This window comes from Ceratosolen solmsi, unplaced genomic scaffold, assembly GCF_000503995.2.
Source record: "Ceratosolen solmsi marchali unplaced genomic scaffold, CerSol_1.0 scaffold31, whole genome shotgun sequence".
NCBI lineage: Eukaryota > Metazoa > Arthropoda > Insecta > Hymenoptera > Agaonidae > Ceratosolen > Ceratosolen solmsi.
The window spans coordinates 1,360,353-1,377,712 of NW_011948432.1; the positions used below are offsets into that span (position 1 = coordinate 1,360,353).

General features: G+C 28.3%; 1 protein-coding gene across 1 annotated transcript; it reads left to right on the top strand.

Annotated features, from left to right (window-relative positions):
• The first annotated feature begins 228 nt into the window (after positions 1-228).
• LOC105364392 (uncharacterized) lies at positions 229-15,261 on the top strand. Its single transcript, XM_011502305.1, has 13 exons — positions 229-347; positions 1,744-1,809; positions 3,174-3,359; positions 3,853-3,897; positions 7,564-7,755; positions 8,371-8,465; positions 9,025-9,267; positions 9,902-10,140; positions 10,734-11,225; positions 12,468-12,646; positions 13,265-13,399; positions 13,534-13,728; positions 14,306-15,261. Exons 3-13 carry the CDS (start codon positions 3,215-3,217, stop codon positions 15,163-15,165), a joined length of 2,820 nt encoding a protein of 939 aa, XP_011500607.1. The 5' UTR covers positions 229-347; positions 1,744-1,809; positions 3,174-3,214; the 3' UTR covers positions 15,166-15,261.
• The last annotated feature ends 2,099 nt before the right edge of the window (positions 15,262-17,360 follow it).

A 17,360-nucleotide genomic window follows, 5' to 3' on the forward strand; every position in this document is an offset into this window, starting at 1 on the left:
AATGGAGGAGGATCGAAGGACTGAGATGATTTGAATCCTTGACGTATGTTGCAGGGTGCCGGTACGATGGTAAGCGATACCAGGAGGGTGTGCTTGTTGGAACCCTGGAGCCGTGTCTTCAGTGTCGCTGTGTCGAAGGTTCGCTGCGCTGTCGACTCCGAGTTTGCCCCCGACTCCCCGAGTTTGCGCCACCGGGATGCCGGTCGCGTCCTCCGGGGGAGAAGGACTGCTGCCCGGAGCTCGTCTGCGGCCTCGACGAGGGTACGCCGATCGCAGTTTCGATGCCAGCTACATTAACATTGCATGACGGCCAAATCTATTACACCCGTCACTCGTTTAAGCGACAGGTCCACAGCTTATCTCCATTCGCCTTTTTTCACCATTACCACTTTACCCTCGCGTGGACATTACCGTCCCTTTTTATTTATATTACATAGATGGAATGGAACCATCGCGCATTTCGCCTTCTATCCAAGCCTATATATGCTGCACGTACATTGTCGTAATGATTAATATTTCATTAATCTAACAATATCTCATTTACAATTATTTTTTACATACCCGATGAACAGTTAATACTCTACGTGTGATAATTTTTTCTTTTTTTTTTTTTCTCTCGTATCTCAGATTATGTCAGATATAACGTACAGTCAATTCACATGCTTATGATGCTTAGTTAATAGAAAATTGTTAATAAGACTTTGGGAGAAGCGTCATTCGAAGATGGAAATCATCGATAAGCTTTTTTCACTAAAATTTACTTTTAAAATAATGCACAAAGAAATTTTCTATAATAAATTCATAAACCTTCAAACAATTTGGCTATTTTATGGATGACTATGTTAAAATTTTAATTCATACTAAATGCACCGATTCCATATTTCATTGCAACTACAAAAACTTTTATTCCATCATATCGTCTACATTGTTTTTTTTTTTTTTTTTTTTTTTTTTTTTTTTTTTTTTTTTTTTTTTTTTTTTCCCCAGGGTGTTCGAAGTGTCTATTAAATAATTGACAACCGAGTTTTACCTTACTCTGCAGAGACCTTACAAATCGAATTTTGCATACCTTTGTGATAAATTAATTTTTTTTGTTATGTTTAATGATAAAGTTTAATTATAATAATATACATGAAAGGTCTTGGCAACATTTATGCAAACATTAACTGTTATGTAAAAAAAAAAACCATTACAATATAGATATAAATATAAATCTTACGAAATTGAGATAGTATAATATTATAAAACTATACAATACATTGTAGTGCAATAATTTTTACACTAAAACCTCTATTTTTATAAGAGAATTTCATTTGTTGCATTCGTCTTCGTATACCCTTCTTTTTATATCACAATTCCTCAACTATTTCGATGTTTTAGCTATAATTCGTTCATTTAATTTAATTTTTATTGTATTTTTATTACAATAATTCATTAAAATCATTCCAATTAGCTGCAATTTTTCAATCAAGAAAATTATAAAATTAAATAATTAAAAATGGTAAAGTTATGATGAATTATATAAATATGCTATAAAATACTTTATATAATTTATAATATGATACATTATAGAATAAATACTTTATGGCTTCCAACATAATTGTTTTTATCTACAATCTTTAGGATTCAATGCATACGATTAGATAGCAAATATTTTGTTTGTTTTTATGAATAAAATATGAACATTTTTTTTTTTAATTCAATGGGATTTTTGTTATTGTTAGTTTTTTATTGTTATTTCAGATGAAAATGAAAATATTCTTCAACGTTCAACTACAAATATTTACCATCATCCTCGAGCTGAAGAAGGTAATTGATTTATATATATATATATACACACACACACACGCACACACACATATTATATATTAACACGATATAATTTTGAGATGCTTTCTGAATAAACATTACGATAAATAGATAAAAATATACATCATAACTAATAAAAATTGTCTGCAATTGCAAAGAAATACTTTATCTGGATTCATTATTATTTAGTTCAACGTAGTTAATAAGACAGTCTGTTATTTATGTATTTCAATGGTTAATCAATTAAACGTTTATTTATATAAATGTATGTTTCATGTAGTATATATATATATATATATATATATATATATAACAATAAATCTTTAAATGATTAGCATCATTAGATGTGCCATAAGTTGCAAATAAAATTAGATAAAATGATAAATAAAAATCTTTACATTAGTAAAAAGTACGTTGATATAATAATGACAACGACGTTACATATCATGACATAACATTACATAACAATACATTTAATTATATAAATCTCCTCTTATCTTTCTTCTTCTTCGACTTATCTTTTCTATCAATATTATTCTATTAAAATTTTATTAAAATTAATAATAATATACAGACATTATATATACAGACTGGAGTTACATACTCAGCAGTGCAATATTATATAAATTAATTCGCTCGATCGTATGGATGCAACGATTTCAAGCAGTGTAGGTTTATTTTTATTTGAACACGAAAGAATAGTTACGTGACTACTGGTCGACTATAAATATTACCATTCGTTTATTCATTTGTTATTGATTTATGCTATTTACATTGCATATAATAAAGACGTGTAGAATTTGAATGTAATTTCTATATTTTTCCTCGAAATATCCGTTATTATTTTTTTATTTATTAATAAAATTGTGAATGCGTTTATTGTATTATTGTATGAAAAGTTTGTTTATAATTACATTGTGAAATCAAAGTCTTCGCACTGATTTAAAATAAAATTCATCATAATTATTCAGACAATATGCTTAACAACGAATTTGACAAATAGCAACATCGAAACTTTAAAACTCATGCTCTCTTGCTCAAGTGAGTCGCTCACTCATCTATATCGCAAAACACAAAAATCGAAAGTCTTATTCATCAAAGGCTAAAGTGCATGTCGACATAAGGCCTAATAGCCACAATTAATATACTTCCGCGGCAATATAATTGCATGAATAATACAATAAATAATACATTTTAATGCCTTTTCCCGTATTGCTACCAAATACCGAGCTTCGATCAAATTTGGACGCAAAATATCAATGGGAGCCCCAACTCCCCATTCCATCCATTCTCCAAATACCTCCTGCGAACAAAAACAATCGAAAAGGCGCAGGCGCTTGTAACGAGGGCCGCTATTGCTTCAGGATGCCTGCACGAAGGTGTTCGTTACGGCCCAGGATCGGCGATGATGGGTTCCCGACGATGCGAGTACTGCTACTGCATTTCCGGTGTACGGAGATGCATCCGACCTAAGTGTTTACTACCTCTGCCCGGGTGCGCGCCTCTTTACGCGCCTCACTCCTGTTGTCCCGTCGCTTACAACTGCAGCTGTGAGTATGTCAGGTTGGGACTTGCCTGTCCTCTTAGAAACCCCATTCGTTAAGATTATTCAGGATCTACCCGGCTCGCGCATAAATTCTTCTTCTCTTTCTTTTTGTAGATGCTCTTTCATATGTTCCTCTGTTTTTGTTTGTTATTTTTATTTTTTATTTGTTTTATTTTGCTTTTAGCGGATGCGCTCGTCTATGTATGTATTTCTATAATGTATTTCAACGTTACTTGCTCGTGCAACGTTTGCTAAACGTCATATTTAAGCAACATACAATTGTATAATTATGTGTATATTAATCTATATTCTCAAATGCTATCGTTACCCATATAACAGCCGTCAATTTCGTAAGAACAAACAGTTTTCATCAATAATAATTATATTTCATTGAAATTATTATATTATTATTATATTTGAAATAATAGTGATCGGCTACTTTCTCCGTATTAACAAAATATTATTATACGCCATGTACCGTCTTATCCATTTCACAGTTCAAGCTCAATTCTCCACGACACTTGCTGCTAAATCAGGAAATGGTGAGTACTCGCTTAATGCGTAAATTTTACATTACTATATTCGATTTTGCTTTCACGATTCATCGACAATCTTGACGGATACATAACAACTATTGTTAAATAATTTATATGACTTTCATTATAATATCCAATCGGTTTTAATTGATTTTAATAATCTCGCTATATCACTGTTTCATTGCCTTCTACAATAGAATTTACTATTATTATACCATAACAAGTATTAAAACAATTATTAAATAACTAAAAATAAAAAATAATTAAAACAATAATTGAAAAAAATTAATCGTTTAAAAAATTGTCAGTAAAAATGAAATTAATAATCCAGTGAAAGAAGCTATAAAATAGATTTTATATTTTTTTGCTGAAATTTTGCAATACACAATCGGTATGGCATAGACAGAAGTTCATTATTTATTCTTTTGCCCGAAAACATTTGCACAATCTTTAAATTTGTTTATCATCAATCGTAACCTAAAATGTCAAAGAAATTATGCTAAAAGTATTTAGTTTAAATTTAAAATTTCAAAATTTTAAAGAATTTAATGAGACTTGTATTAGCTTATATGCAGTATATTAATTTTAAATAAAAGTAATTGTTAATTAAAATTTTATAAAATTTTTTACCCAATAAATATGAATAGCATATTCTATAAATTAATTTGAATATTAATTTCGTTCAAAACGATAAATCTATTTTATAGAAAATAAACTGCTACAACGTAAGTTCTTACATAAGTTTTGAATCTGTATATGATGGTGAAATAAAATTAATAAATGTTTAAAGCTACATATAAATAATTCATCCGTGGATAATTTCAATCATTATTATATTATTTGTATTTACTAATATATGAAGAAATTTTTAAATATTCTATAATACGGTATTTTATTTTGGTTATAAAATTCGTCATTATTATTACTTTTTTTAATTAATAAATAAATATTATTCATTAACACTAATTAAATAAATAAAGAATAATAGTATAATTAATAAGCCTTAATATAAATATTAAAAAATTAAATATAACAAGCAATGTTTATATATTGTTTAAAACAATTACATCAATGTTTATTATAGAAAATAATTTATCTTCATTATTTATTACAATTCAGTTTTCTAACGTGAATTGAAATTTAAGTGTTATCAATAGGAGAAATGAATAACCTATAGTTTTTTAGAAAGAACAAATATGCATGATTAATAGAATAACAGATTTTATTAATTATGTATTAAATATGATGAGTTTGAAACATTATTCATAAATTATATCGTAATAATTTATTGCATTATAATTTTTTATGATATGATTTTTCATTTTAATATTATAATATTAGAATTTTTACACCTTCAAAATAATAATAAAAAATTTTTAATAACAATTTTTCTAAAGGACATGTATGCGCGCGCACACACGCACACACACACGTATGTATGTATGTATGTATGTTCGAACGTATGTGCAGAGTAACTTAATAAAAAATTATATTATAGGATCAGCTATATAAAATTCTTTACATTAAATTTAATTATACGAGACAATATATAATGATGAAATTTTTATAAATTTTTATCTATAATTAAACGGTTGCTTCTTGATAGCTAATTCTTATAATTATATTATTGTAATATCAAACTATTATTTTAATATCAATTTAACATGTTTAAATTACGAAAACTATTTTTACAATATTTCTTCTCTATTTTCATGCAAGTACTAATAAAATATTCCATAATAAAAATAATCATATAGAATTTATTAAAATACTTTGCTAATATATTCGCTGAAATAATATGAAAACACATATATTTAAAATTCATTTAATTTTTTGACAGAAAATTTACCGTTATATGTTCGAAATTTAAAGCTTACGTTAATATTGATATTTCATAATTAATATTTAAAAATTTACGTATATTTATATTAATGAAATACATTTATTAAAATCAATACGAAATTTGCAAATGAATTTCATTCAAATGCTAAGGCTTTTATAAATTAAATATATAGATTTATTAATTCCATAGTGTTTAATAATAATAATAAAAAATCTATTTTCTTTTTCAAAAAATCAGTAGCTAAAGGAAAGTATGTTTTTGACGTTTTCTAAGATCTCGAAACTAAATTTTTACAATATGCTTTTAAGTTTAAAATTTCAGGTACATTCAATTGTTATAAAAATTTTTTAATTCACAGCTCTCATAAAATGATAATTCCTATTTTATTAAAATATAAAGTTAAAAAGATTTTATTGAAATTTTAAGATAATTTGACTCTATTAAGTTTCAAATATTTGCTTATTTTTTTAATATTTGTGTGGCCCACTATCAATTTAAATTAAATTTAAAACTATTTTAATTTCATATGCAATTTAAAATAGTATCTACTCTTGGTAATCAGAAAGCGTTATTTTAAATCTAAATTTAACAAACGGAAAGTTTAGAATATTTTATGTGATTGAATTTTATTGCTGTTAAATCCTGCAATTTTTTATTAGATATTTTCTGTCTTTTAATAGATATTACAGTCCTAATTTAAAAAATTGCCTGTTATTTTCAATTTTGTAGGTCGCCAAATTTTTGTCAAATATTTTAAAGTTTTTTATATAGCATTATTAAATTGTATTGTAGAGTATTGAAATTAAATTCATCAACAATAAGAGTAAAATATTCTTGGATTTAAAAACCGTAAAATGTAGAAACGTAAATGTACCTCCCATAATTACCATAAAAAGTCATATAGATGATATGTATTACACCAGTTTATTTAAAATATTTATATTGCTAAAATGATAGGAACGTTAATGATATTATGGTAGAGTAACTAAATAATTAATACTTGTAATTTTACATATTAATAATATCGATTGCAATAAGAATTTTAATATATATTAAAGTGTTTACTGAGAGCTAAAAATCAGCGTTTTATCGAAACATGCAGAATAAGGAAAAAACAAACAAATAACAGAAATTCATAAAACTATAATTAATAATAATACTGATTATAATGTTCAAGCGCAATACTTTTAAACTGTAGAATCTCCATTATTTAGGTTTTAATTTTCGTGGAAATGTCAAAGCTAAATTTAACATAAAGAATTGTTTATGTTAAATCGGAATTTATTAATATTTCACTTTTCTGTCGATTATTTAAAATCAACGTCAATATTACATTTGCCAAGAAAATCATTTTATATAAGCATTTCCAAAAAATTCTGCATCATATTATACTACGTAGTAATAGTAGTAGTAGTAGTAGTAGTAGTAGTAGTAGTAGTAGTAGTAGTAGTAGTAGTAGTAGTAGTAGTAGTAGTAGTAGTAGTAGTAGTAGTAGTAGTAGTAGTAGTAGTAGTAGTAGTAGTAGTAGTAGTAGTAGTAGTAGTTGATGTAATTAAATGATAAAATTACAAAGCAGAACGTGCATGACGCGAAGGACCTATGTTGGATCGTCCTTTACAGTTGTCAAATATTCCTTCGGTGCTGCCAACATCAATCCCCCGAGTAGACTTTAAGTCAATTATAACGGAAATGTCGGAAAGTATCACCGACGGCAACCGGAACTTGCGCATCGCAAAAGGTCCGCGTCGCGAGCGTCGGAGAGAGACTCCGAATTAGCCGAGTCACGCTTAATTGATAATTGATCAGCGTGCATTATTGGTATGCCCAAGGCTGTCGGTCGGGGGAGCGGGTTTACCAGGAGGGCGAGATGGTGCGAGACATCGCATGGAAGGCCGCCTGCGATAACTGTTTCTGCGCGATGGGTGCCATACGTTGCGTGCCTCTGGCCTGCGCCCCGCCTCTCCAGGGTTGCAAGCCCATCGTCCGCAAGGGCCACTGCTGCCCTTCCACCTACAACTGCAGTGAGTACGGGCCACGGCACTCGTCAGTGTCGTCAAGCCAAACAATCTAGAGTCCGAAGCACTTGTGTAATCGTACGTCATTCGTAAGCGATGCTAGTAAAAGCTCGCCACGGTAATTAATAAGTCACAGAATGATCGAATAACTAGCTCAATCTGCCGCGATACACCCACAAATAGATCGATAAAAACTATCCTTATCGATTGTTTATTTATTTATTTTTTTAAATATCTTATAAACAAATATAATAATATTAAATATACATCTTTTGCATTATGGATTAGTAATGCTATCGTAGTTTATGCTATCGTAGAATGTATTATGCTTTGCTGCTAATATTTTGCTGGAATTTAGTAATAATGATTGATGCAATGATATGATAGTAATAAGGATTGTAGCAATTTTTTACTCTCCAGTACAATAAATATTCTTAAGCAAATGTCACTTCATTAAAGACGGATGAGACGGGAATAAAGCAAATCACGGCAACCGATTGCTAATATAAATTAAATATTTTTCGATACTAGCTCGAATGAGAAATATTAAAGTTATTCCGTGATGATGTTACCGTTAAGAATTATTAAATTCAAAATTATTTCTGAAGTAAAATGTTTTAGGTGGGAACATCGAAGTCAAAGCAACACAAAATTATGCATCGTATGCCTTTATCAGTAAAGACTATGCAAAATTTCGAAAAGAGACAAATTTCTATGTAAGTTTCCTATAATACTTCATTGTAATTGTTATGATGATTATGACTTTGATCAATACCATATGAAAATAAAAATTTTTGAATAATGCCATTATCATGTTAACATATTAAAATGAATAAATAGATTTAATGTATGAAAAGTAGTTAGTAATATTTAACGTCAATTTTTTCATTATTATTATTTATAATAATTTATATTAGTATTGATAAATGTTTTAAGCTACATAAGTAATTTTTACTTTATTTAACAAAATACATATATATATATATATATATATATATTTCTTTTTTCATTAAAAATAAAGTAAAAAGTAAGTCTATATATATAATTATATGCATAATTGATATAATATTGCATACTGTACAAAACTCTAAAATAGTTATTTAATAAATAATAGAGAAAATTTCTTAAATATGTGTATATATATATATATATATATAAGAACTAAAGGTGTGAATTATAATGTACATAAATAATAGATGCATTAGACAATAGTACGTAATGGTTGAACTTGGCGCCCTCATTTTTATATTTTTTATATTCTATTTTTATATTCCGCAGCCAGCTTTTGATGATACAGGGTTGTCAAGCGTCGAGGGAAGAGGTCATCGGATTGCAAACGAGGCTCTCGAATCCGAATCCGACACCCAGGAAATCATGACTGAAGAGTCTGTTATGGTAACCGAATCAGCTTTGACTATTGAGACCGAAACAATGAATAATGAAATTCTGAGAGAGACGGAGGATTATCAAAAGCACACGACGCGCGATCAAGAAAAACTTACAGACACATCTATCGAGGTTAGCAGACATTTATTCAGTCTCTTTGTTTTCTTATCTATCTTTAATGTTTTTGATTAATTCAGAGTTTTCACGTTTAGTTTCAATATGTAAGAAGCTGTCATTTTTCTTTTTTTTTTTTCTTTTCTTATTTTTTTTGTTTTTGTTGACACTTACAATCCATTATGGTTTAAGAAATTATTATTGAAAATATATAAAGATATTACGAAGATAATATTTTTTTTTTATCCTTGAAAATCAAAATATTCACCGGCAATATAATTTTATTATAAATATAAATATATACATTTTTAATAATAAAAATTAAATTTGTTTTGATAATAACTAAAGTGTAAGTAAAGTGTAACTAAACTGTTAAGTGTACATCACTTAACTTTATTTATTATAAAATCAATGCATTTGAAGCAAAAAGTGATAATAATTTTGATATAAATTTAATAAGAAAATCACGTAGGAGTGAAAGATAGTTCGATTATTGAGTAACCATGCGCATCTTGTGAAATACGTCTAGTTCTCGACAAGCACGGACGCGGTAATTTCCGATGAATTGCTAACTACTACTACTACTACTACTACTACTACTACTACTATTACCACTACTACTACTAGTACTACTACTTCTACTACGGGGGAGTCGACACCCGAGGAGGCAGCCGAGTCAACCTCTCTCTTCACAGCCTATCTCCAGGAAGTCAGCACGACGCTTGATGACACTTGGACGGAGACGCCATCGACGTCCATAAGCGCAAGTACATTTTCTATGGATGAAGATGCCAGCGCAACGGCCTCGGTTATTGCGATAACAGAAGTGCCCGAGTCAACTCCCGTTATCGCTGCTACGATGGAGTCAGCTGACAACTACACTAGTCAAGGGTACAATGACTTTTGAACGAGTAATTTAACCATTTAACGCTATATTAGATCTGAGTTCAGTCTACAATTACAATGAAAATTTAATATATAATTTACTCGCTTGCTATTAGTATTGAAAAGTACTCGGAGCTATTTTTCTATTATACTTTGTAGAGAAATTTTTCCCCTGAGATTTCTTTTGCGCTGATAATGAAATAATAAATACTTTATTAATAAATAAAACTCATTGTATTTAACAGACCCATGTGATATTACTTTTTTGATAAAAAAAAAAAAAAAAAAAAAGAAAAAAAAAAGAAAAAAAAGTCTCTAAAGAAAAACAATCAGGATTAAATTACATTGATATCTAATGATTTATTTTAAGTAATTAAAACAGATCGAAATTAATTAGTTTTTTTTTTTTTTTTTTTTTTTTTTTTTTTTTTAATATGTTAATTTTTAAATAAAAATTGTTTGTATATGAATTTTATTAACTAGTGTATCTTTAAAAGTACTAATGATTGTAAATTTGTTTTATGTAAAAAAAATAAAAAGTTGTCAAAAGTCCAAGATGGAAAAGTAAAAATTTTTTATATGTAATTTGCGAATTATAGGCAGGAGTCGGAGAATATTTTTCATGAAACAGTTCATCTGAAGACGACGTCAGCAATAAATATTGATACGACCACACTTAGCACAATGGCTATAGAAACTGCGAGTAAATCCAACTTGCTCGTGGAAAAAGTAGATAAAGTGAAAAGAGTCGAGAATGAGCGGACGACGAAAAGGAGCTCGACCGTGCAAGACAATCAGGAGCCACTCACGGAAAAAGAGAAAGTGGAAGAGATGCCGGTGATAATGGTGAAGAAGCCGTCAGCTGGTTTGTCAACCTCGATAATCATGCCTGATGATATACTCGTAATGAATGTCACTGTGAAAACAAATGTCGCAGTTGGTCACATACATGGTGTGACGATTAATCCGATTAAAAAGCCAATACCGCAGGATATCGAAACGATAATCAATATTACGAATCGAAGGAAAGGAGAGGATTACGAGTATGATTATAGCGATCCAACGTTGCCACCATCTTTGCCCAACGTTAGGTGAAATACTTTGATCGTTCTATACGGTCGCCGTTATAAAGATAACTAAATATTTACTTATCAATAGGACCATATTCTATAATTTAATTTGGAAAACCACCTACATGCTAGTGATGTTATGACGGATGCTGAAAAAATTTATAATAAACCGAATATTTTGTACCATCAACGAATATATAAGATAGTATATTTACTATTTAAACGCTCTAATGTTCCTTGGCTGTTTTTTTTTTTTTTTTTTTTTTTTTTTTTTTTTTTTTTTTTTATCAAAAAAGTAATATCAAGGATTCCTCTTAGTACAATCGAGATGTTACGCTTTTTTTTTTTTCTTTTTTTAATGTATCTATGAAAGCTTATGTAATGTCAACCTTTTATAAATTATAAATTGTCTATATTTTTCAAAAATATATTTGATTTTATAATTATAATTATATTATTTTCCATTTCAAAATATATTCCTTAAATAATTTTAAAATGGCCATAATTTATCAACTCTTTTATTGAGATCCAGATTAAAAGATGGGCTTTTTAATAATCATGTATACTAAAAATTATTGATACTAAATTATAGATAATTAAATATGATATTATTTAAAAATAGAAAATAATCACTAGAAAATAGAAAAAAATAAGAGAATAAATTTATTTATTTAATATTCATTTTATTCTATGAAGAAGTTTTCAAGTAGATTAAACGAATTAAATGAATATTTTTGTTCTTGGGGCCTAAAGTATCGAGCCATATTTATTTTAGATAAAATTAATTTTTATTAAATTACGTCTCAACAATAATAATAAAATTAATTATATTATTTTGAATTTACAAATGTAATGAGATCCCTCATTTTCAGATATTGTATTTATTTCATGTTTTAAAATATTATTAAAATAAGAATTTTTTAATATACTTAGCATTAAATTTGTTTTAAAAGCATAGTTGATTTGAAAAGGTAAAATAATTGGTTATATTTATAAAAATTATGTGTGACTGACAATGGACGGAAGTTGCAATTCTTTGACAATTCGGTTACTTTAATTACAGGTTTTAATTTCAAAAAGCAGGTAAAATCTTATCATACAATAACAATAATCCTTTTCGTTATGAATATTCATTGTGAAATAAACCGTAAATGGTGCGCTTTATAAATGAAAGTTAAAGCTTGAAACGCTAGGATGATAATGTCGATAATTAGTTGAAATGACTGCTATGTATAAAGGGTGCCCTTTTACTCCCTTACTCAGAATAATTCCCTTCGTTGCCGCGGATGCTTTGGTCAAGGACAAGGACATTGTCACTGGAGCTGCAACTAGGTATCCTGTGAGCGCTGTTGTAATGCCTCCTGAATTAAAGTTAACGGATGTTAATTTTTACGAGATTGTCACGCAAAAGAATAGATTCCGCCCACCCGAGGAAACCGAAGGTATAAGATCGCCCTACTATAGTACTTTTCTTTCTTTATCCCTTGTAGTTAATATAAATATATATAGCAACTCTCTTGTACATATATATATATATTTTTTTTAATATTATAGTATTTTATTATTCGTTTTCCAAAATGTTTTTACAATAGTACAATAGTACCTATTGAATAAGTTAAATATTTCTTTTAATATTGAATATTTAATGTGTTATATATATATATATATATATATATATATATATATATATATATATATATATATATGTGTGTGTGTGTGTGTGTGTGTGTGTGCGTTTGTGCGTGTTTGTGCGTGTTTGTGTGTGCGCGCGTTTGTGCGTGTTTGTGTGTGTTTGAGCGTGCGTGTGCGTGCGTGTGCGTGTGTTTGTGTCTATGTAGCATGGATACACAATTATTGTATTATTAAGAAAGTTTTCATATTGTTGTAAAAAATTTATCATTGTATTACACAATAAAATTAATTAACTGCAATTTATTTATCGATGTAATACAATAAATTAGTATAGAAACATTTTAGTACAGTTTATAATGTACAATATTACGGGTTCGATTTGTAAAAGAATTTCGGCCCGTAATAACATCATATTTTACTTTTAATAGGTGGTTTTATACCAAGGGAGCCTCCATACTTTGATCCACTTTTCCACTCATCGAACATAAATTTGGAAATAGGAATTGGAGTTACGGTAGCTCCAGAAATCGTTTCAGTTATCAATCCTCATCGTAAAACCGATGGTATTATTCTATTTTTATTTATTATTTCATTCAAATTATTAAATTACAACTAATTAATTGCCTGTGCTTGTAAATATTTGTTTTCTACTTATTTCCACGTATTTCCACTTATCTCTTACGCTACTGTGCCAAAGAACTACGCAGTGCATGCTTGTACGAGCAACAGGAATACAATCACGGACAGATTTTACCGAGCAGAGTGCATTGTATAATATGCATATGTTACTATGGAGAAATTATATGTACCAACCAAAAATGCCCTCCATTAAAGATCGGCTGTCAACAAGTTAATGATTCTAATGACAAATGTTGCAGCAAAATTATCTGTGGTATATATCTATTAAACTATTTTATCCTTTATTCTTATACATTCCATTTACCAATAAATTACTCTCCATTTCATGTAGTTTTTAAATGATATTTGGTTTGTGAATTTATTCCGTGATAATACATTAATATATATATATATATATATATAAACATAAATTTCATTTAGGCAAATAGTCCTTATTATTCTTCAGAAATATCGAATTGAAAGACAAAATACAAAATTTAATTTTATCGATAACATTTACATTGAATTTCTTTATATTACTGTATATATTATACGATTAAATCCCATAAACTTTTTCTCTCTTCTTAATGAATAATTTCTTTCCGAAAATAGTACCTTATTTTCTAAGTCTAGGAAATAATTTTTTTAAAACATTCAAGAATATTTTTAATCGTCAATAACTGTCTACAATGATAATACATAAAAATACAAAATGATAAAATTATTTCTAATATTTTTTATAGAAATTCGTAATAAGTATAAATTAAAAAAAAAATCAAAAATACCATTCGTAATAAAAGTCATACAATTTAAAGGATATTAGGAAATTGTTTTCTCCTTTTTCGTTTTAGCTAGTAATGTCGAATCACCGACGGTTGTGTTGGACAGATTGGAGTCGAATTCCTCTTCTCAATACGAACCGACCGTATCGTCGGATCCATTTCGTGACGTCATTAAAACGGAGCCAGCACCAGATCTACCTTCCCTCATCGGCGATAGGATCATGCCATATTTGTTCGAACACGGCGTAACGACGCCGAGCAGCTTCTTCCAGGACGAGGTTAAGTCGCCGGCCGAACCCGATCGATCGCTCGCCAACCAATACAAGGCCAAAAATTTTAGCGCCAACAGCGTAAGCATAACGAATCCCAGTGTCGTGCCTACATTAGCCAATAACGAGCCCGTGGAGGACGAGTCGCTTTTTTCATTCGATAGCGTTTTTAATCTCTTTTTCAACGAGCCAACTTCTAACGACAGCAAATCAAGCACGACGACCTCGCAATTGCCCTCGCAGCCCGAAAATACAAACTACTCTACAACTCCTGTAAGTTTTGTAGATGCCAGGATATCGTCACCTACGTCGGTATTGTCGACAACAAGAGCAACCAAGACGTCGTCTACGACAACATCGATGAAAACGACGATGACGACGACAACGACAATGACGACGACAACGACAATGATGACGACGACGACGGCAAGAACAACGGGAAGTAATAACTCACTCTTACCAGACGGCGATTTAACGACTAGTAAAACATTCGAAAATAAGTCAACGCTCGGCACGAGTGGCGGAATCCTTAAACTCGCTGGATGCAATATCTACGGTCGTATGTATCGAGTGGGTAGAATTATCACGGAATTATCAAATCCGTGCCTCGAGTGTAGATGCACCGAAATTGGCGTGCAGTGCAAGCCTCTCGATTGTTAAAAATTGTTCCTAAACGAAATTGGATGGATTATGTTCGACTGAGCAAGAAATGAGAAGTGACATTGGAAAATAAAAACAGTTATTCGATGAACGAAAGACATGGGAGACTTTGAACAGAATATTAAAATATTCAAATATATATGAAAAATGCATTATGTTCAACGGAAATTATTATAAAATTATTATAAATTATTATAAATTATTATAAATTATTATTATTATTAATTATTAATTATTATTAATTATTAATTATTATTATTAATTATTATTATCATCATCATCATCATCATCATCATCATCATCATTAATTATGAGTAATTTTTAATTTTATATTTTCAAATTGGATAAGGTGTAGGAAAAATTATCGGAAATTTTTTATTAAAAAAAAAAAAAAAAAAAAAAAAAAAAAAAAAAAAAAAAAAAACCAAACTTTCAACTAATTTAATAAGCAAAAACATGAAACGTCATCTTAAGTATGAAATAGACTGAAATGTAAACAGTTTCATAACAAATATATATTTTTTTACAAGTATTAGGAGTTATCTCTTTTGTTTTTCATAACATTAACGAAATATTCAATCATTGTTATATAATTTAAATAGTTAGAGAGAAACGTATTATCTATAGTAGAAAAGTTGGAAAAGCAAATGATGATTAAATTGTCTTGAACGAAAATTTTCATAAATCATTTGTCTTTGTTCTGCATTATTGTGTAAAAAGAAAAAGAATAACTATGTTTACGATGAAAGTGAAAATTCGTAAAATCTATTGAAACATAAGATACTTAAGATAGTTTAAAATAACATAATCTTACACAATGTTTACTTTATAAATCACTTATTAAAACTATCATTGATATGATATATAGTTATGTTTTAATATAAATTTTATTCATAAAAATATTTCGAATATTTTATCGACAACTCTACCTATAAACATATAATCGAATTTATTGATTTTAAAAAACTTTTTAATATCATCAAATATGATTTTATATTAAAAACATTGTTTTTAAAAAATTTACGTAAATTTATATTTAAAATTTTTATATAAAATAAAATCATATTTACAAGTATTTCATTTTCACGGGAAGGGCCATAACATTTTCAACATTATTACGTCTACGTAAAATAAAAAGTACAGTATTTAAGGAATATTATGTTTCGTATTAAGCATATTTTCTTTTAATATTTTCCCCTTATAAATTAAGCGCTTGCATAAGAAAATTGAAATAAAAACAAAGTAATTTTAATATATACGTTATATGGAAAAAGCACATAATCATTGTATAATTATTAATTTTATAATTATTTTTATTAGTTCAATCTGTACTACATAATATTAAAAACTTTTTCCGTCTTTTCAATTTCGATTATATCGCATTGTCTTTGGCGATATGTCGGCGAGTATTTTGTCGGCAGTTGAAGTCGACAATGTGACGATGAAAGAAAAAGTGGAGAATAGAGATTAAATAATAGAAAACGTTTCAAACGTTGTAGTTGGGAACAATCTTAAGATGGATTTATATTCTCTTTTTAGTTTGTAAGAATGAGAATCTTTGTGCAACTTGTGAAAGTAATATTCTTAAAGTTGCAAGATAAAAAGTTATTTAATTATTAATATTTGGAGATACTTTTATTAAAAAGTCTTTATATGAGTTAGTGGAAGTTGATCGTTAAAAATAATTTTGATAAGGATGTGTTTCTTGAAATCAATTGATAAGAATAGCCTACAATATGTAATCCTATTTATTTGAAAAATTAATGGTATTCGTTAGATTTAAGTAAACCCCGAAAATATTATCTTAACAATTTCGCCTAAATATATTTAACGATTATTGATAAATTCTCGTTTAACAAATAATGGAAAAATTATATACGATTCAGATGTTTAGATTATAAGTTTTTTTAAATTAGATTAATTCTTTTTGTCCTTGCATCAACGGTTCTCATAATACTTAAATTATTTTATAATATGTATTTAGTTAAAATGTAGTCTTAAAATGAAAAAAGATCTCAATATAAAACTTTATAAAATAACTAATTTATATTTGTCATCATTCGGAAGTATAATTTTTAATTAAAATAATTTAAATTTCAAGCAGCAATCAAAATTATGCATCAAACATATTTTCAGCTTTAATATGTTTTATATAAACTGAAAATAAATAGTATAACACCATCGGTAAATCTGTG

Bases quoted from the DNA above. Each gene is read 5' to 3' on its own strand.
- LOC105364392 (XM_011502305.1), top strand. From the start codon at position 3,215: ATGATGGGTTCCCGACGATGCGAGTACTGCTACTGCATTTCCGGTGTA. The intron at 9,268-9,901 runs GTTAGCAGACAT...ACTACGGGGGAG, and splicing joins TTACAGACACATCTATCGAG to TCGACACCCGAGGAGGCAGC. The intron at 10,141-10,733 runs GTACAATGACTT...TGCGAATTATAG, and splicing joins GACAACTACACTAGTCAAGG to GCAGGAGTCGGAGAATATTT.